At 39.4% G+C, this 20,679-nt stretch overlaps 1 protein-coding gene and 1 pseudogene across 2 annotated transcripts in view; one reads left to right on the top strand and one right to left on the bottom strand.

The window, feature by feature from the left end:
• Positions 1 to 20,679, top strand: part of NAA25 (N(alpha)-acetyltransferase 25, NatB auxiliary subunit) — an 85,662-nt gene that overhangs the window by 61,125 nt on the left and 3,858 nt on the right. The window contains exons 16-23 of the mRNA XM_025403772.1: positions 898 to 1,049; positions 1,553 to 1,678; positions 7,273 to 7,516; positions 7,926 to 8,049; positions 9,024 to 9,089; positions 10,614 to 10,711; positions 11,848 to 11,958; positions 18,025 to 18,171. Of these exons, the coding sequence (XP_025259557.1) occupies positions 898 to 1,049; positions 1,553 to 1,678; positions 7,273 to 7,516; positions 7,926 to 8,049; positions 9,024 to 9,089; positions 10,614 to 10,711; positions 11,848 to 11,958; positions 18,025 to 18,171 (1,068 nt within the window). The remainder of the gene's footprint in view (positions 1 to 897; positions 1,050 to 1,552; positions 1,679 to 7,272; positions 7,517 to 7,925; positions 8,050 to 9,023; positions 9,090 to 10,613; positions 10,712 to 11,847; positions 11,959 to 18,024; positions 18,172 to 20,679) is intronic.
• LOC112635566 lies at positions 5,658 to 6,875 on the bottom strand (annotated as a pseudogene). The gene has a single exon (XR_003121939.1). The product of XR_003121939.1 is annotated as a low molecular weight phosphotyrosine protein phosphatase pseudogene (transcript).

Genomic DNA, 20,679 nt, shown 5'->3' with positions numbered 1-20,679 from the left:
GCTTTGAGCATAATAGTTTCCTTGGTCTAAAGGGGTAATCTCCTATCTTCTGATCCTGATGGCATAGACCCACACCCATGAAATGTTCTTCCCTGAGATTTTCTTCTATTGTGCCAGAATTTCTGCTTAGAATTCTTTATCTTGCCTCTGTTCTGTAATGTTTAATCTCTGTATATGTATTAATCTACAATTAAAGCACATGTGGTGAATGTTCCCTTCACATACTTGTTTAAGGAAATTTCCAGCAGAGGTCTTATGTAATGTAGATGGACAAGAAACTTGGTTCTTGAAGTCTTTGTCCTCAGAATACATTATGACATGAATTTTTATAGGTCTTTTGTTTGGTGTCTTCTATCCTGACGTAATGCTTATATGCCCTGTGTTTCTATTACAGTATTCAGAAATAAGCAAAACCAAGGAGTAGCCTGTCTTTTTCTGAAGGAGAGTGGTTTTTATTTGGGCTGGGGGGGCAGGTGGTTCTATTATTCTGGTGCTTTTGGAACCTTTGTATGAAACACAGTTTATCTTAGATGCAGAAAAACATGGGGTAACATCCCTTCCAGAATGGCACTAACCAAATTTTTGACTGATGCGACAAAACAAAACCTCAGTTCCTATTGAATTGAAAGACATGATTGCCAAGAGAAGGCTTATGTGATGATGGCAGAAGCTGGTTATTACAATTAGTAATATTAGTAAAGGAGACATTTGTCTAAAGTATAAGAAGGAAGAAAAACAACATTTTAAAAAGCTAATACTCTACTGGGTGACCAAGACCTTTAAAGATTAGATTTAAAACTTAATTTTAGTTTGAGTGTTTTGTTTTGACTGGCAAGGTTTGCTTACATTGCCTGACTTGTGAACTATTTATACCAAGGTGATATCTTTCCTTCTCAGACCTCAGAATATATTATTCAAGCTTACAAATATGGTGCATTTGAGAAGATCCCAGAGTTTATCGCTTTTAGGAACAGGCTGAATAATTCTCTTCATTTTGCACAAGTCCGTACTGAACGGATGCTGTTAGACCTTCTACTTGAAGCAAATATGTAAGTATTGCATGAGAGCTCTAAAGGAGCTAAGGGATTAGATCAGTTAAGAGCCGTTAATGGGCTCATGGGTGTTATTAGCAGGCTTAAGGTAAAATATGGGGAAAAAAAGGGAGACAGACAGTGGGGAAACAGAACTTGATACATGTCATGGGAAATGATAGAATACTGCCAGCAACATCTTGGGACCATTACAGAAGCCATTTAGGTCATGGTCATCAACACCTGGTCCCTATTGTGCTTACAAAGGTTCCTCCTTCCCTACAAATCAAGAGATTTCAGGAATTAATGCTGATCCCCTTTGTTTTGTGTGGGCTTCCAGAAGCCTTTTTCTTGCCATGTAGCAAGCCAGTTTGATCTGTGCTTGGTTCTATTTCACCCTATATGAGCCCTTCCTTCCTCTTTCCCTTCTTGTCTAGTAAAACAGGAAGTCCTGATTAATAATATTTTCTGGCTATTTTACTATTAAAATAATACATGAATTTTTTTTTTTTTAATCACAGATCAACCAGTTTAGCAGAAAGTATAAAGTCAATGAACCTTAGGCCAGAAGAAGATGACATTCCATGGGAAGATTTACGAGACAACAGAGACTTAAATGTTTTTTTCAGCTGGGATCCAAAAGACAGGTAACTGGAATTTAACACCAAGCAATTTTTAAAGTTTTTTTCTTTCTTTCTTTTTTTTTTTTTTAAAAGAGACAAGGCTTTTAAAGAGACCAAAATCATAGCTCACTGCAGCTTTGAACTCCTGGGTGAAGCAATTTATTTTTAAAGAATTAAGATGGGCCAGGCATGGTGGCTCAGGCCGTTAATCCACAGCACTTTGGGAGGCTGAGGCGGGTGGATCACTTGAGGTCTGGAGTTCAAGACCAGCCTGGCCAACGTGGTGAAACCCTGTCTCTACTAAAAATACAAAAATTAGTTGGACATGGTGGCATGTGCCTGTAATCCCAGCTATTCAGGAGGCTGAGGCAGGAGAATTGCTTGAACCCAGGGAGCGGAGGTTGCAGTGAGCCAAGGTCGCACCATTGCACTCCAGCCTGGGCAATGAGCAAAACTCCATCTCAAAAAAAAAAAAAGAATTAGGATGAATCTAAAGTTAAAAAAAAACAAACTCCACTTTACACAAATATAAAATAATGTGTTTGTTGTAGTGATCAGAAAATATAGGTAAGCCAAATGAAGAAAGTGTAGCTCACCCCTATGCTGGGATTGCCGGTTAATCTAAAAGTTAGATCAACTTCACAGCATATATGAGAATTCCAGACGGATTAAAGACTATATGCCAAATTTTAGATTCCTTAGAAATTGTAGAAGAAAATATAGAAAATATTTTTAAATAGGCGAGGAAAGCCTTTCTTAGCATTATACCAAATCTGGAAACATAAAGAATTTAACTTCTGTAAATAGAAATAATAAATTTGTTAAGTTCTAAAGGTTTGTAGTAAATTTCTTCATATAAATATCCTTCATATGTAGAGAGAACTCTTAATAGTCAATAAGAAAACAAGAAATTGGGCAAAGGGCTTAACAAGAAGTTCAAAGAAACACATGTTACAGCAATAAAGATTTTGTTTCTAGCAAAAAAAGATGGATACTTGTGGTCAGCAAGACTGTGTGGAAAATACTTATTATGCATTTACACAGGGATAAATTTTATACAGTCTTCCTATAGGGGATTGTAGTGATCTCTACCAAGATTTAAAACGCCACACACCATTTAATTTGGCAGATCTGCTTGTAGGAAAATAGAACCTAAGGAAATAAATGCAGAAACATGCTAAGATGTGTATATGAGGTAGTTCTGAACATTCTGTGATTTGTGGGTTGCCAAGGCCACATTCAGTGATTTAGAATTTTTGAGTCCCAGAAGGACTCACAGGGCTGAGCATATAGTTGCACTCAACGGCTAAGGCTTATTATAATGAAAGGACACATGACAGAATCTGGAAGGGAAAAAGGAACAGGCAGAGTCTGGAGAATTCAGACTTCCAGTGTTTTCTCCCTCCTCTGAGGGGAAACACTGAGTATGCTCCTTTCTCTAGCAGGGAAAAATGCAGCAACACAGGTGGAATGTTCCTGCCCAGGGAAACCCAGTAGAGACTTGGTGCTTAAGGTTTCGTTGTTATGTAGGTACACTCTGTCTATCCTGAGTGGAAAGAAAGCAGGTATTCACCATAAACAACATGGTTTATATAAACAGTCTAGGCACAGCGAGCCACTCTTATTTTAGGGAACAGTTGGAGTGCAGAGTTCCCAGACATCAGCCAAGGGCCAACCTTGCAAGTAGGCCCTTCTAATGATAATAGCTACAGGCCTGCTATGTTAACTCTTTTCTGCACACACTGTCATAAAAAGATGAAGTTTGCAAAATAGTGTAAATACTCTAACCAGTTTGTTTAAAATTAAGTTGTATACATACTATTTTTAATTACTTGTTTTTTTAGATAGAGCCTGTTGCGTACTGTAATCAATTTGTTTAAAATTATTAAGTTGTATAAGTATTATTTTTAGTTGCTTTTTATTTTTGAGACCTAGTCTCTCTCTGTTGCCCAGGCTAGAGTGCAGTGGCGTGATCTCGGCTCACTGCAACCCCCACCTCCTGGGTTCAAGCGATTCTCCTGCCTCAGCCTCCCAGGTAGCTGGGATTACCGGTCCCCACCACCATGCCTGGCTAATTTTTGTATTTTTAGTAGAGACGGGGTTTTGCCATGTTGACCAGGCTGTTCTCAAACTCCTCACCTCAGGCAGTCCCCCGATCTGGGCCTCCCAAAGTGCTGGAATTAAAGGTGTAAGCTATCTCACCCAGCCCCAATTTTTTTTTTTTTTTTTGGGGGGGGACAGAGTCTTACTCTGTCATCCAGACTGGACTGCGGTGGCGCAATCTCAGCTCACTGCAGCCTCCACCTCCTGGGCTCAAGCAATTCTCCTGCCTTAGCTTCAGCTGGGACTACAGGCGTGTGCCACCACAGCCGCCTAATTTTTTTTGTATTTTTAATAGAGATGGGGTTTTACCCTGTTAGCCAGGATGATCTCGATCTCCTGACCTCATGATCTGCCTGCCTCAGCCTCCCAAAGTGCTGGGATTACAGGTATTAGCCACTGCGCCCGGCCACAGCCCCTATTTTTAGTTAGATTTTTATACATCCGCATTACAAAAGTCTAAAAAGTTCTATACCAAACTTGATAATACTGTGGGTATTGGTTATCAGGGCAGCTTTTCTACCTTTTACATTTTTCTGTCATTTGAATTTTTTATATCATGTATTATTATTTTTATTAGAGACAGGATCTTACCCAGGCTGGAGTACAGTGGCGTGACCATATCTCACTGCAGCCTTGAACTCCTGGGCTCAAGCAATCCTCCAATCTCAGCCTCCCTAGTATCTGGGACTATAGGTGTGTGCCACCACGTCCAGCTAATTTTTTGTATTTTTTTTGTAGAGACTGGGTCTTGCTATGTTTACCAGGCTGTTCTCCAACTCCTGGCCTCAAGCGATCCCTTACCTCAGCTTCCCAAAGTGCTGGGATTACAGGTGTGAGCCACCACTCCTGTCCTCATGTATTATTTTTATAATCAGAGAACAAAGTGTCATTTATAGGGAAAATGACCTCTTTTTTTTTTGAGATGGAGTCTCTCTGTCGCCCAGGCTGGAATGCAGTGGTGCAATCTAGGCTTACTGCAAGCTCCTCCTCCCTGGTTCACGTCATTCTCCTGTCTCAGCCTCCCGAGTAGCTGGGACTATAGGTGCCTGCCACCATGCCCAGCTAATGTTTTTGTATTTTTGGTAGAGACGGCGTTTCACCTTATTAGCCAGGATGGTCTCGATCTCCTGACCTTGTGATGCGCCCACTTCGGCCTCCCAAAGTGCTGGGATAACAGGCGTGAGCCACCGTGCCCGGCCGAAAATGACCTGTTGAATAGGTTATCATTCCCATTTTATTGATAGTGAAATGGTGTTTGAGAACATTTTGGCTTGTCTTAGGTCATTCAGCTAGTAAATGAAAGCCGGAACCATTCAAAGCATCTTAACTGGTGAAAGTTAACTTTTATTTTGGTTGTATTTTTATAACTCCCCAGTTTATTTTGAAATATTCATGATTTCAACATTATCTCAAAATACACAGAAATTACCTATATCTGCCTATACATTTATTAAATGCTGATGAAGAATACTTAATATTTAAGCATGCCAAATAATAAAGTGTTTCCCAACTTCTAAAATTATTTTTAAAAATAAGCCAATTTATATTGGACATTTGGGTTACATGTGCATATAAAAAGTGTCGGGCCGGGCGCGGTGGCTCAAGCCTGTAATCCCAGCACTTTGGGAGGCCGAGGCGGGCGGATCACGAGGTCAGGAGATCGAGACCATCCTGGCTAACATGGTGAAACCCCGTCTCTACTAAAAATACAAAAAAAAACTAGCCGGGCGTGGTGGCGGGCGCCTGTAGTCCCAGCTACTCGGAGGCTGAGGCAGGAGAATGGCGTAAACCCGGGAGGCGGAGCTTGCAGTGAGCTGAGATCCGGCCACTGCACTCCAGCCTGGGTGACACAGCGCGAGACTCCGTCTCAAAAAAAAAAAAAAAAAAAAAAGAAAAAAAAAGTGTCATATTCCTCAACTGACCATAGTTAAGACTAGCATACAAGCGTCCTTCTTTCTGGATATAATTAAGTTTCAGAGGCAAAGTGGTTCAGATGGGAGCAAATGAGCTGACCTCCTCATGAAGTAAACTCGACAAAAATCATGAAGTATTGAAGGTGCTAACGACTGTTTCCATAAATGTTTCTCTCTTCCCTATCTTTTCAATATACAAGTGTGCACTATGGGTGTGTATAAATTAAAACACTTCTAATCTAGACTGTGAGCTCCTATGGAGAGGGCTACTGTCAATCCATAAAAGGCCCTGGGGAAGAGAGAGGTAGCACAGGGAGCAGAGGGCACCTGCCCTCCATCAGGCCATCCACACAAACCTACTGAAGAGGTAGACTTGACTATCTAAGTCTCAGCGGGCTTAGATGCTGACCTGGGCCTTCAAGTGAGGTTTTCCTTCATTATGTTTTATGTTGCTTGTTCTACTATTTTTGTAATTGGGGCAAAGTGAGATGTTCAACTAGTCTAAGAATGCTTAATATACCCCATAAACTGTCAGAATCAAATAATTTTATTGATTCTTCTGCCAAACATAACTGATTTCCATCTACAATATTTTTTAAGGTAAGAAACAGTAAGTCAGCTGAACAAAGAGCTGGGCATTTGGGCTCTGGAACATGATTACACACTGACTGAGAATGCAGGACCTCAGGGTGGGGTCTAGTCAGGCTGGCCACAGCAGGGCATGAACCTGCCTCAGTCGGCCTTCTCCAAGAACGCTCTGCAGCACCTGACACATTGCTGGTACACCGTCTCAAAGTCAGTCATTCCCATAATAGGGATCTTCAATAATAAGTTGTTTTTGTGGATCATAGCTCCCAAGTAGTTCAATTTTAGCTTTGCAGGTTTTAACTTGATTACTTTTTCTATTCAAATCTCAGATTGCTTTCATCCATACATAGTATATAATCAAACGTGGTAAAATCTTCTTTGGTAATCTGCCGGGCAACGTGGCTCATGGGGATGCCGTGCCTCTTCATGCAGTTCTGCCCTCGGTAGTCAGGGGCGTTCCCTATCTCATACCCGGAAGTCGCCGCGCTGTCTACCCTCCAATTCTCTGAGATGTTTTGATCAGTTACAAGTTTCCTGAAAACTGCTTCTGCAATGGGTGATCGATAAATGTTACCCAGACACACAAACAGCACGGACTTGGTAGCCTGTTCCGCCATCTTTCCCGAAAGTTAACTTTTAAAAGATTTGAGGCCAGGTGTGGTGGCTCACGCCTGTAATCCCAGCACTTTGGGAGGCCGAGGCGGGCAGATCATGAGGTCAGGAGATCAAGACTATCCTGGCTAACACGGTGAAACTTCCAAGCTGTTGGAAGTCTCTACTAAAAATACAAAAAAAAAACTAGCTGGGCGTGGTGGCGGGCACCTGTAGTCCCAGCTACTCGGGAGGCTGAGGCAGGAGAATGGTGTGAACACAGGAGGCAGAGCTTACAGTGAGCTGAGATGGTGCCACTGCACTCCAGCTTGGGTGACAGAGCAAGACTCCGTCTCAAAAAAAAAAAGATTTGAAAGCAATGAATTGAATAAGTTAGATAATTTGGGGATGTTTCTGTTTAAGGGACGTTTCTGAAGAACATAAGAAACTTTCCTTAGAGGAGGAGACCTTGTGGTTAAGAATCCGATCCTTAACATTGAGGCTGATCAGTGGACTTCCAAGTCTCAACCACCCTGTGGAGCCAAAGAACTCGGAGAAGACTGCCGAGAATGGGGTATCCTCCCGGATTGATATTCTTCGTTTGCTCCTTCAACAGCTGGAGGCAGCCCTGGAGACAGGAAAGCGATTTATTGAGAAGGATATTCAGGTACCATCAATATATATAATTTACCATCAAAGTTGCAATAATTATATTTATGACTGTTTTATAAACAGGCGTTTGGGGTGAGTGAGTAGTAAGGAATTGTTTTGTCCCAGTTTATGGCTTCTGTAGGAGAAAGAGGAATATTTTAGACTCAGAGGGAATTGCAGAGGCTTCCTCAGTATCCAGACTAGTGAGGGAGAAAGCAAAATAAATTTTTGTGATGGTAAGTTTTTAATAGCTAGCAACAAATTAATATAGATGTTCTGTTTTTACTGTAATGATTCAGTTTATTAGTTTGCTGATTAGTGGCTTTTAGCTGAGACAGTTTTTTATTCACTAGTTACTTGATTTTCTTATTTTGTATGCATTTAGATGGATCTAGAAGAGCATTATTTTTCTCCCTTTTTTCCAGTATCCTTTCCTTGGTCCTGTACCTACTAGAATGGGTGGATTCTTTAATTCTGGCTGTTCTCAGTGCCAGATAAGCTCTTTTTATCTTGTCAGTGATATTTATGAGCTGGATACCAGTGGTTTAGGTAAGTGTACACTGTGTGTTTACAGGGTGTTTGTCATAGAAAATGTAGTACACGTAATAAAATGTCTATAACCTCACATTTGGAAAATTTTAGAGTATATGGCAGCTGGAAGCTGTTCTGGAAATGTCTGGTTTAGTATACAAGAGGGTACAGTCATAGGTTACAAAGTAATGTTTTAGATACTTAAGTCCATTCCATATTTAAAATCACTTGTTAGGTCCAGAAGTTGAAGAAATTCTTCATTTGTTGAAAGGCTGTTGGATTTTAAAAATGAAGCAGTAGGCCGGGCGCAGTGGCTCACGCCTGTAATCCCAGCACTTTGCGTGGCTGAGGCGGGTGGATCACCTGAGTTCAGGAGTTCGAGACCAGCCTGGCCAGCATGGCAAAACCCTCTGTCTACTAAAAATACAAAAATTAGCCAGGCATGGTGGGGGGTGCCTGTAGTCTCAGCTACTCCGGTGGCTGAGGCAGGAGAATCGCTTGAACCTGGGAGGCAAAGGTTGCAGTGAGCCAAGGTAGCACCACTGTGCACCCTGGACGATAGAGTGACACTTTGTCTCAAAAAAAAAAAGGAAAAGCACTAAACTTTGTAGAGAAGAGATTTTTTTTTTGTAAGCTCTCAACCCATGAAAATCACAAATACTCTATAGACTTTTCCTTTTATTTATCTATTTTTTTAAATCATAAGGTTAGTAGATCCTACCATTTAGAGTGTTTGAAGCACATAGATTTTAAGCCCTGTTAAAGAATTTTAGGTAGTACCTTTGGCAGAAAGGTAATTAGTGCCTTTCCTTTTATTCTTCCTTTTCCTTTCATTATCTTTCTTTTTGTCTCAAAATAATGAAAAATGCATAAGGGTCTGTAGAGAAAAGAAAATGTCCTTGCCCATGAACTTCTTGCAGGTATTTATCTTGCTTCTTTATCTTACTAAAAATGGAATTGAACGTTTTTCATTTTTTGTTTTTCAATTTTAGAGGATACAATGGAGATCCAGGAACGAATAGAAAATAGTTTTAAGTCTTTACTAGACCAGTTAAAAGGTAAGTTTTCCTACTGTAGATTCATGTATTTGTATCTGGTTGTATGGCAATAGCTTGGAAGTTCTTTCCCCCATTCCCAAACCCAATCACCCAGAGATAAGTAAGTAGTGTTAACACTTTGGAGTCAATACTCCTAGATGCCACCTAAGCACTTATATGTGTGTGAATGAAAATACAGATAAAAAATAATTTTTAAACATAGAAAATGGTGTAATACATGCTTTTTTGACTTTAATTTTTTTTTGTTATTTTGGATACCTTTCCATGTTATATATACTCCATTTATTTTCAAGACTGCATAATATTCTATAGTATTGTATTAACATTTTTTATGTTCTCCCCAATTGGTGACATATTATGTATATGAGTTATTTCTTCTACCAATGCTGAAATGAGTATCTTGGGACAAATTGTTAGGATATTATTTGAGTCCTTCCTTGGGATTAAATTCCCAAGAATTTAATAGAATTATTAAATTGTTAAATTCCCAGTAATTTAATAGAATTGTTAAAGGGCACATATATGCATCTTATATCTATAAGAGTCTTTCTGGCCGGGCGTGGTGCCTCATGCCTGTAATCCTAGCACTTTGGGAGGCTGAGGTGGGAGGATCACAAGGTCAGGATATCGAGACCATCCTGGCGAACACGATGAAAACCCGTCTCTACTAAAAATACAAAAATATTAGCCGGGCGTGGTGGTAGGTACGTGTAGTCCCAGCTGCTCAGGAGGCTGAGGCAGGAAAATGGCATGAACCCGGGAGACGGAGCTTGCAGTAAGCCGAGATAGTGCCACTGCACTTCAGCCTGGGTGACAGAGCGAGACTCCATCTCAAAAAAAATAAAGGAGTCTTTCTTTTTAGTACCCTAAAGGATTTTTTTTTTTTTTTTTTTTTTTTTTTTTAAAGAGATGAGGTCTTGTTATGTTGCCCAGGATGGACTCTAACTCCTGGACTGAAGCAGTCCTTCTGCCTTAGCCTCCTGAGTAGCTGGGACTACTGGTGTGCACCACCGAGCCTGGCTTGGTCTTCTATTTTATTGCCCAGATGAAGAATGTCTGAAAACTTAATGATTAAGATTATGATAATAAAATTTATTATCTGTTATGAAGATGCATTTCCACAGTGTACCTTTTTGGTCTTTCAGTATGAAGATGCATTTCTACAATGTACCTTTTTGGTTTTTCAGTTCATAATGGCACAAGTCCTCTGAATCATTCACTTAGAGTCTTAGTCTTACTGTGCTCATGATCTGTCTGAAAAGGCTTCGCTGGTGTTTAGACCGTAGAATATATAATTTTTAAGGCTACCTTTTATATTTTGAAGACTATAGAGCAATAGCATGGCTTTTTAAAGAGCTTAAAATGGATAGTCTGTCCTTTGGAGTTGGATTCATTATGGAAAATGAAAAAAAAATTGCTTTCTAAATTAAGTTTTTATTTGCTTATTCTTTATTTGTGTGTTGTGTTCCTTAAAATAGCATTGAAATAAAAGCTGAATAAAACTAAACTGTTTTTTGTTTTCAGATGTCTTCAGTAAATGTAAAGGTGACCTCTTAGAAGTTAAAGACGGTAACTTGAAAACACATCCTACTCTTTTAGAAAATCTAGTTTTCTTTGTTGAGGTAAGTTTTTGTTCTCTTCCTACAAGACAGTGTTGTTCTTAATGGTCTACAGGATTCATTTTTCAACAGTGAACAGGTAATAGGCACCTTATACCTGCAACTTAACCCTCCATCCCTGTTTTTGTTAATTGAAAAGCAAATTTAAATCATTTTAAAACCAATTCCTTCCAAGAATTCTAAGATGATTTCATTCCTAATACTTAGGTAAAACTTCTTGAAATTTGCTATACTCATCTCTAAACTTCTCCAGATTCACCCCAAATCTAGCTGTTTTCATTCTCCTTTCTGACTCACTCTTTATTATGTAGTTTAATTCTTTCAGCTTCTTTTATTTGTTGTTGTCATTTATTAATTGCTGAGATATGCATTATGACAGCATCCAACAACTGATACAGCAAAACTCCCTCTTCTTTTTTTGCCAGAGAGAAAAGGAGGAGGATTGCAAACACTCATAATCTATTATCTTTTCTTTTATTCCTGTCATATATTTGTTAACCGTTCTCCCATTACTGCTCTGTATGGGGAGTGTACACTGTTCTGGTGATTGGCAAATTGTAAGTGCCTAAGAGATTTTTATTAAATGAATAATAAGCGGACATATATGTACATGCACACATTGTAGTATAGATGAAGACATATAAACAGCTAATTTGATACAATGCAGGATATGTGCTGATCAACTGGGTAGATTTCTCCATACATATGTAAGTTAAGATTTGCAGGTAAGGTGGTATCTTACCTGCTTGGAGAGATGTGAGGGGAGAGGCATATTGTAAAGAACCTTTGGATTCCATGCCTAGGAATTTGGACTCTTCCCTGAGTGAAAAGGATGTTAATCAGTCCCCACTTCTCCAGGGAAGTGACAGAAAATTGGAGTGAAGTGGAGGATGGATTTTGAGCTAGGAGAGCCATAAGAAAGGCTGAAGAGTTAGGTCATTATAGTATTCTGAGCAGGAGATGATGAAGGCCTGGATCAGTAAAGTGATTGCAGAAACTAGAGTGGAAATTCACATGAGAAATTGAAGGGATTCACATAGAAGAACTGCGTTAGAATTTGTTGAATCCATTGCCTCTAATTTCCTGATAGATATTTTTAGTGTAATCCTTATTGGTGAATTTGCAATTTTTCCTTTCAGACTATTTCTGTTATCCTTTGGGTATCCAGTTACTGTGAGAGTGTCCTGCGACCATACAAACTAAATTTACAGAAAAAGAAAAGGAAGAAAAAAGAAACCAGCATCATCATGGTAATAACAGTAACACAAGTGATATACAAGTACCAATCTGACCACATGCTACTTTTTCTTTTCACTATTTTCCTCCATGTTGAGTCCTTAGGATCCTATATGCCAAGCTTCTCCAACCCACAGCTTTGAATGCATCCCAAACCCGTAAACTTTCTTAAAACGTTATGAGATTTTTTTTAGTTTATTATTATTTTTTTAAGCTCATCAACTATTGTTAGTGTTTTGTTTTGTTTTGGTTTGGTTTGATTTGAGATGGAGTCTCACTCTATTGCCCAGGCTGGAGTTCAGTGGCACTATCTTGGCTCACTGCAAACTCTGCCTCCTGGGTTCGAGCGATTCTCCTGCCTCAGCTTCCCAAGTAGCTGGGATTACAGGTGCCCGCCACCACGCCTGGCTAATTTTTGTATTTTAGTAGAGATGGGATTTCTCCCTGTTGGCTAGGCTGGTCTCGAACTCCTGACCTTAGGTGATCTGCCCACCTCGGCCTCCCAAAGTGCTGAGATTACAGGTGTGAGCCACTGCGCCTGTCCAACATTAGTGTATTTTATGTGTGGCCCAAGATAGTTCTTCCAGTGTGGCCCAGGGAAGCCAAAAGATTGGACGTCCCTGCATATGCATTGTTTTTCTCCCCTAACCTTAAAAAAAATTTAAATTACACACCTACAGAAAAGTTGAAAGATTAATATGACACCCATAAAGATCTTTACCTAGATTATCAACTTTTAACCATTTATCACATTTGCTTTATCTCATTTGTTGAACCATGTAAAAGGAAAGTACAGACTTGTGACATGTAACACATCAGGATAGAACAAGGACAGGTCTCTGTAAAACCGTAATACTCAAGAAAATTTCAAACTCAAGAAACTTAGCATTGATACAATAATATTATCTAATAAAGTCCATATTCAGGCCGGGTGCGGTGGCTCACGCCTGTAATCCCAGCACTTTGGGAGGCCAAGACAGGCAGATCACTTGAGGTCAGGAGTTCAAGATCAGCCTGACCAACATGGTCAAACCCCATCTCTACTAAAAGTACAAAAATTAGTCGGGCATGGTGGTGAGTGCCTGTAATCCCAGCTAGTTGGGAGACTGAGGTACAAGAATTCCTTGAACCCAGGAGGCAGAGGTTGCAGCGAGCCAAGATAGCGCCATTGCACTCCAGTCTGGACAACAGAGCGAGATTCCGTCTGAAAAAAACAAAAAACAAATCAGTATTCAAAGTTTTCCACTTATTCCAGTTATGTCTTTTATATCCTTTTCCAGAATACTAGAATGCCGTCAGGGATCTGACATGACCTTTAGTTGTCATGTCTGTTTACCCTTCTTTAATCTAGAACGCTTCCTTAACCTTTTGCTTTGTTTTTGTTGTTGAAGACACTAGCTAGCTTTCTGGTAGAATGTCCCACAATCTGGATTTAGATAATCGCTAAATGTAAGCTGATTGCTTATATTGAAGTTAAATATAGACTTGTCCGTTTTAGTGAGTTAAATCAGGAGTCACTAATGTTGTTGTGTCCCATTATTAAATAATGAAATCTGAAATCACCAATAATGGGACACTAATGTGATTCATGTTGTTGTGTTCTGTTATTGGTGATTTCATATTTCATTATATGATTAAGGACATATCTACCAGATTTCTTCATTATAAAGGTGCGTTTTTCTCTCTGTAATAAGTAAGGTATGGGATAATGCTTGAGTCTGTGAAAATCCTATTTCCCAATGGCCCTTCACCCACTGGTTTTAGCATCCATTCTTAGTTCAACGCCTGAATTAGTTATTACATTGATGTGTCCCAAATGATTTTTTAAAATTCTGTATTTTATCATTTATCAGCTGCTGTTATTTTGTAAAATAAGAGATGTCCCAACCCATTCGTATATATTTGAATATATTCTAATTTGAATATATATATATTTTTAAATGTCACTATTTGAGTATCACCATGGACTCTTTTTAAAAAAATTCACTTTATTATAATCCATTATCATCATTTTCGTTTGGATGCTCAAATTGTGCCAAATTTGTTTAGCTCCTTTAATCTAGTTTCTGTCCTTTAACATGTCCTCATCAGTTTTGGGGCCCTTTCTGGAACAGCATAAATGTTCCACATACTTGGTATTTTCTCACTGAACTGAAATCAGACATTTTTTCAAGAGCAGTGGTTCCTTTATGGGCAATGAATTTCAAAACCAAGATCTAGGTGTTAGTGTGCTCATTGCTATTGGGGTTTCATTGCTTCTAGTTTATTTCTGTGATGAGACCTTAGGCAGTGTTTTTATGCATGCGTGTACACACACACACACATGCACACGCACAGTTTTACGTAATTTTTTTTTTGGAGATGGAGTCTTGTTCTGTGGCCCAGGCTGGAGTGCAATGGCCTGATCACTGCAACCTCCACTTTCCGGGTTCAAGTGCTTCTTCTGCCTCAGCCTCCTGAGTAGCTGGGATTACAGGCAGGTGCCACTTTCCCAGTTAATATTTGTATTTTTAGTAGAGATGGGGTTTCACCATGTTGCCCAGGCTGGTCTTGAACTCCTGACCTCAGGTGATCCACCTGCCTTGGCCTCTGAAAGTGCTGGGATTATAGGCATGAGCCACGATGCCCGGCCTACAAAAAGAATTTTTAGTGATACTTTTAAGCCAGCATTTTAGTGATACTTTCAGTTTCAAGAGTTCTTTCCACTCTTTCCCTCATTCCCTTTTTGTAGCTTCTTTTTCTCAGAGTGAGAACCCTGCATCCAAATATCAATATATTTATTTGTTGTTTCACAATAAATACTAAATAGTTTTGGGAATTCATACATCAGTTCCACTACTAGTTCCAATAAACTCATTAAAGTTCAAATGTTTTGCAATTCTTTTTGTCCTTAGAATATGTTCCAGTGAGTGTAGACAGTTAAGATACTCTGTAAAAACACTGGAATTAAAAACTGAGATTACTTTTTATTAATATGATATAAAGTTTATTTCCATTTGTATTCAGTTTAAGGGTTCCCCCATCTTTATTGATTTAATTTTTGAATGTGAAAAACAGTAACATAATTTTTTTCCATTTCACAGGAAAATAATTTAGTGCTCATTACAGCTCATGATGTGCTGTTTTATTAAGGTTTGAGTTTATGTTGGATTTTTGTTCACTGTAGCATTATAATAATCATTATCGGCCGGGTGCGGTGGCTCAAGCCTGTAATCCCAGCACTTTGGGAGGCCGAGGCGGGCGGATCACAAGGTCAGGAGATCGAGACCATCCTGGCTAACATGGTGAAACCCCGTCTCTACTAAAAATACAAAAAATTAGCCAGGCGTGGTGGTGGGTGCCTGTAGTCCCAGCTACTCGGAGGCTGAGGCGGGAGAATGGCGTGAACCCGGGAGGTAGAGCTTGCAGTGAGCTGAGATCGCGCCACTGCACTCCAGCCTGGGCAACACAGCGAGACTCCGTCTCAAAAAAAAAAAAATCATTATCATTTGAAAATGTTGGCTGGGTGCTGTGGTTCACACCTATAATCCCAGCACTTGGGGAGGCCATGGTGGGGAGATTGCTTGAGCCCAGGAGTTTTGAGACCAGTCTGGGCAGCATAATGAGACCCTGTCTAAACAAAAAAAATTTTTTTAATTAGCTGGGCATGGTGGCATATGCCCATAGTCAGTCTTAGCTACTCAGGAGGCTGAGGCAGGAGGATCACTAGAGCCTGGGAAATTGAGGCTGCTATGAGCTGTGATCGCACCACTGCACAAGGCTGGATGACAAAGTGAGACGCTGTCTCAAAAAAAAAAAAGAAAAGAAAGTTGATGTTTCAGTTATAAATTGACTTTCTGAACAATTCAGTTAAATTCAGGAGTTCCTTAGAGTGGATGCGCTGCTGAGTGTTGCTATTCATTCAAAAACAAAGGATATTTCGATATGAATGAGGGCGCTTCGAAACTTTCCTCTATTCATGAGAATTAAACAACAAGAACAGAGACAAAGATAATTTAACTGATCAAGAGTACAAAGTTTGAGGCTGGGCACTGGTAATCCCATGCTTGTAATCCCAACACTTAAGGAGGCAGAGAATAGCTTGAGCCCAGGAGTTCAAGACCAGGCTGGACAACATAGCAAGATCTCGTTCTCAACAAAAAGGAAAAAAAAAAAGAGGGCAAAGTTTGAAAGTATAGGTCAGACTGGCTTTGTTGCTGTCCTTCTAATGAAAGCTTACAACCCTAGAACATGTCAGATAGCTTTTTGGTAATTGCCTTTTGTAGCGTTTTTTGTTGTTTTTCTGATTTCTAAAAGTGAGAATGGTTTTTCTGATATCAGAGTAACCCATAAAGGTGTGAATAAAGTGAAGATCATTCATATACCCACCAGTCAGTAATAACCCCTGTGAAAATTTTCATGGTAAACAAACCTGCTATCCAGAAGGTTCTGTAACTTGCCTTTTTGTTTTCATATAACAGGGTATCTTGGATATCTTTTCATGTTAGTAAATATAGATACATCTCATTACTTTTAATGGTTATATATTGTACTGTTATATTAATATGCTATAATTTATATTGATGAATTGTTCTAATTTTTTGAATATTATAAATATGCTGCTATTGAGATACAGACAGAGCCACAAAGATACATTTATAATATAATTTTTCTTTTTTTTTTTTTGAGATGGAGTCTTACTGTCGCCCAGGCTGGAGTGCAGAGGATCTCAGCTCACTGCAGCCTCTGCCTCCTGAATTCAAGCGATTCTCCTCCCTCAGCCTTCTGAGTAGCTGGGATTACAGGCATGCGCCACCATGCCCAGCTAATTTTTTTGTTGTTGTTGTCGTTGTTGTTTTTGAGACAGAATCTCGCTCTGTCGCCCAGACTGGAGTCCAGTGGCGCGGTCTTGGCTCATTGCAACTTCCACCTCTCAGGTTCAAGTGATTCTCCTGCCTCAGCCACAGGAGTAGCTGGGATTACAGGCACCTGCCACCATACCCGGCTAATTTTTGTATTTTTAGTAGAGATAGGGTTTTACCATGTTGGCCAGGCTGGTCTCGAACTCCTGACCTCAGGTGATCCGCCTGCCTTAGCCTCCCAAAGTGCTGGGATTACAGTCATGAACCACTGTGCCTGGCCGTATTTTTGGTAGAGATGGCATTTCACTATGTTGGCCAGTCTGGTCTTGAACTCCTGACCTCAAGTGATCCACCCACCTCAGCCTCCCAAAGTGCTGGCATTACAGGCATGAGCCACCATGCCTGGCATATAATATAGTTTCTTTAGGATAGCTCTTAGATCTGAAATTAACTGTATATATATACAGTTAATAAGTGTATATACATATATACATTTGTACTAATCCCCAACAGTGCTGAATGTGTCTGTATCTTTAACCATCTGGGTAGGTAAATATTGGTATCTCCTTTTTCTAATACTGATTTTTAAATTTTTGTTGATATTGAACTGTCCAAGAATACTTATTGAGTGAAAAGCTAGCCTTATTGATGGATTGGCTAGGTTTTTTAGTTGTATCACATGTTTCTTGGATTTCTTTGATATGTTTTCTATTCTTTGTCCAAGTTTCTTATTGTGGTAGTAATATTTTTCCTATTTATATGTGTTGAGCTACTGGGTTCTTAACATAATAATGTTACTAATCCCCTGTCATAGGTGATGCAGTTTTTTTTCAGTTTGCTATTTGTCTTTTAACTTGAGTGATTTTTTTTGTCAATGTAGTAATATTTTTAAAAACAAGGATAATCTTTTTAATTGTTTTTAGCTTACTGTGATGTTTAGAAAGGCTTTTTTAACGTCAGTGTCGTGATTGCAGAAGTTGTTACCTAATTTTCTTCCAGTGCTTTGCTGGATTTTTTTATTTAAGTATTTAATCTATCTGAAATTTATTTTAATATTACTGTGTGTTATTTTGTATCTCCAAATGTCTAGCTGGTTATTTTAGTACCGTTCATTCACTTGAAACCACTAGTTTGAAATGCCACTATTTAAATTCCCTCATATCTTTCAGTAGCTTTTGTGATGTAGATATGGGTAATATGTTTGATAATGTTTCAACTCTTTTTTAATCTTTTTCCCAGCCACCTGTCTTTACCAGTTTCCAAGACTATGTTACTGGGCTCCAGATTTTAATTTCCAATGTTGTGGATCATATTAAAGGGCTTGAAACATATCTAATTGCACTTAAACTTGAAGAACTTATTTTAGAAGACACTTCTCTCTCACCGGTAAGAGATTGTAGGCAATCAGCAATGTTTTCTACACAACACACACACACTCTCTCTCTCGCGCGCGCTCACTCACTCTCTCTCTCTCTCTCTCATCTTTATCACAAGGATAAGTTAAAGTTCAGTTTATCATTTCCTCTTTATAAGACTTGTGACTAGAAGGTGCTTGGCAGTAGTTTCTTGTTGTGTTGGTGGTGGTAGGTTTTTTCCCCCTCTTCATTTTTTCCCATACCTCCTCCTCTCTATACATTTTTGGGGTTGTTCTTTTACTATGAAAACTAATGCCAGCATTTTGAGGAACCAGCCATATTTTGAAATCCAGGGACAATCTTGTTGAGTAGAATTTACCTGCTGCTGAGTTAGCTGTCTTCCTTGCCACCCAGTTATCACCTAAGAAAGGAGAAATGCTGGACATCAGAGGTAATTATGTCAGTAATAATTAGGCTAGAGCAAGCCAACCAAAAAGGGAATGAAACCAAGTATGGAATCAAACGTACCACCATAAAATGTCTTCTGATATTATTTTAGGTCTTTTCAAATTCTAGTAGTTAGCAAAATCCTTATAAAGCCTTTTCCCTTAAAATAATAATTCTTTTTTGTAAATGTTAATTCATCAGCCTGGAGTAGATTTAGGATTTTGATAGGGGCCAGAAGGACTCCACCAGTGGTGGAGTCATCTGTTTCTAGTCTGTTGCTCCAGGCTGATTTTTAAATTTTTGTTGATACTGAAACTGATCTTAAGAAAATGCTTCCCTCCAGGAGTTTGTCTGAGCTAAACTGCTGATGAGGGAATTTATCCAGTAACCTGAGGGCAGCCATCATCATAGCACCAGACCTTCATAGGAAAGGGAATGAATAGAATTTTCCTTCTTAGCACACCAGCCTTAAGAGATTGTAAGCCCCTTTTGTAAAGCTTAAAAACATTAGACTTTGAACAAGGTATTTACTGTGGGAAAGGGCTCAGAGCAGTTCATATTACCAAATATTGATTTAAAAAAGCAGACATGGGTTGGGTGCGGTGGCTCACGCCTATAATTCCAGCACTTTGGGAGGCTTAGGCAGGCGGATCATGAGGTCAGGTGAAACCCTGTCTCTACTAAAAAAATACAAAAAAATTAGCCGGGTGTGGTGGTGGGCGCCTCTAGTCCGAGCTACTCGGGAGGCTGAGGCAGGGGAATGGCATGAACCCCAGAAGCAGAGCTTGCAGTGAGCTGAGATCGCGCCACTGCACTCCAGTCTGGGTGACAGAGTGAGACTCCATCCCCCACCCCTCTAAAAAAGCAGACATGTTCATATTGAACTGAGTGAGTGAAAAAATCACTCCTTTCAAAATGAACATGTCTGCTTTCTTTAATTAAGAGTGGGGACATTTGAGGAAGATTAATTGGTTTTCACCAGGTAGAAAGAAATGTAGGAAAAGGATTCCAAGCAGAAGGAGGCACAGATAAAAGCACAGGGGCAGGAAAGTGAATTCTGTGGTGCAGTGTGACACAGTTGGCAGGGCCAGAGCTTATGGTGTACGGGAAGGGATACCATAGATATACTGTTAGATATGAAGGTGATAGGCACAATAGCCCTGTTTTGACTATCAAGTGGTTGTTTATGTTAAAAGATCTCTCTGCATCCTGAAATGATGAGCAAGAGTTATTTTCAGAGTTCTAGACGTTATCCTTAACTTGGCCATGCTCTAGATTTTTGAAGCCCTAGCTTCTGTTCTTGTCTTTTGACCTTGGGAAAGTTATTTAACCTCTCTAGGCTTCAATCTCTTTATCTGTAAATGGGAATGATAATAATGCCTACTTCATAGGATTATAGCAAGGATTAAACAAAGCAGTAATCGGCCTTATATTGCCTACTTTTGTTAAAGTCATGTTTCATATAGTTACTGAGCAGTACCAAATACCTGATGCATATGGTGCTGGCTACTTGTCTTTTAAAGGTAAAAATCTCTTCAATTCAGTTTCCATTAGGCTCCTTTGCTTTCTTTCCTCCCTTTCTTTCTAAACTTGAAACACTGTGAATAAGGTCTCTGGACTATGACTCTAGTCCTGATTCCCTTTCTTCCTTCCTATGGGGTATCCCAGTGAAACTGGTGTGTGTTAGGACTTTTTTGTGTATATTTATATTCATAGAGAAAATATACAGTATTTTATTATTTTGTACTTTAAAAAATGTAAATTCGGCCAGGTGTAGTGGCTCATGCCTGTAATTCCAGCACTTTGGGAGGCCCAAGGCTGGAGGATTATTTGAGCTCAGGAGTTCAAGACCAGCCTGGGCAACTTAGTGAGTCCTGCCTCTTGAAAAAAAAAGTTTTTTAAAATCAGTTTTATATTCAAGAGATCTGTTCAAGCTAATGCCTATGGATCAATCTTGTTCATTAAACAGCTGCAGAATATAAATGCACCACTGCTGCTGGACATTTTAGGTTGTTTCTTTATATTTGCTTTTACATATGTTACCGAGTGAAATGTGTACACCCTTCTATGCACATTTGTATTTCTAAGGAAA

Source organism: Theropithecus gelada, chromosome 11 (genome assembly GCF_003255815.1).
Source record: "Theropithecus gelada isolate Dixy chromosome 11, Tgel_1.0, whole genome shotgun sequence".
In the NCBI taxonomy this organism is placed as follows: domain Eukaryota; kingdom Metazoa; phylum Chordata; class Mammalia; order Primates; family Cercopithecidae; genus Theropithecus; species Theropithecus gelada.
The sequence above is the reverse complement of the archived record's forward strand: the minus strand, read 5'-3'. Positions and strand labels throughout refer to the sequence as shown.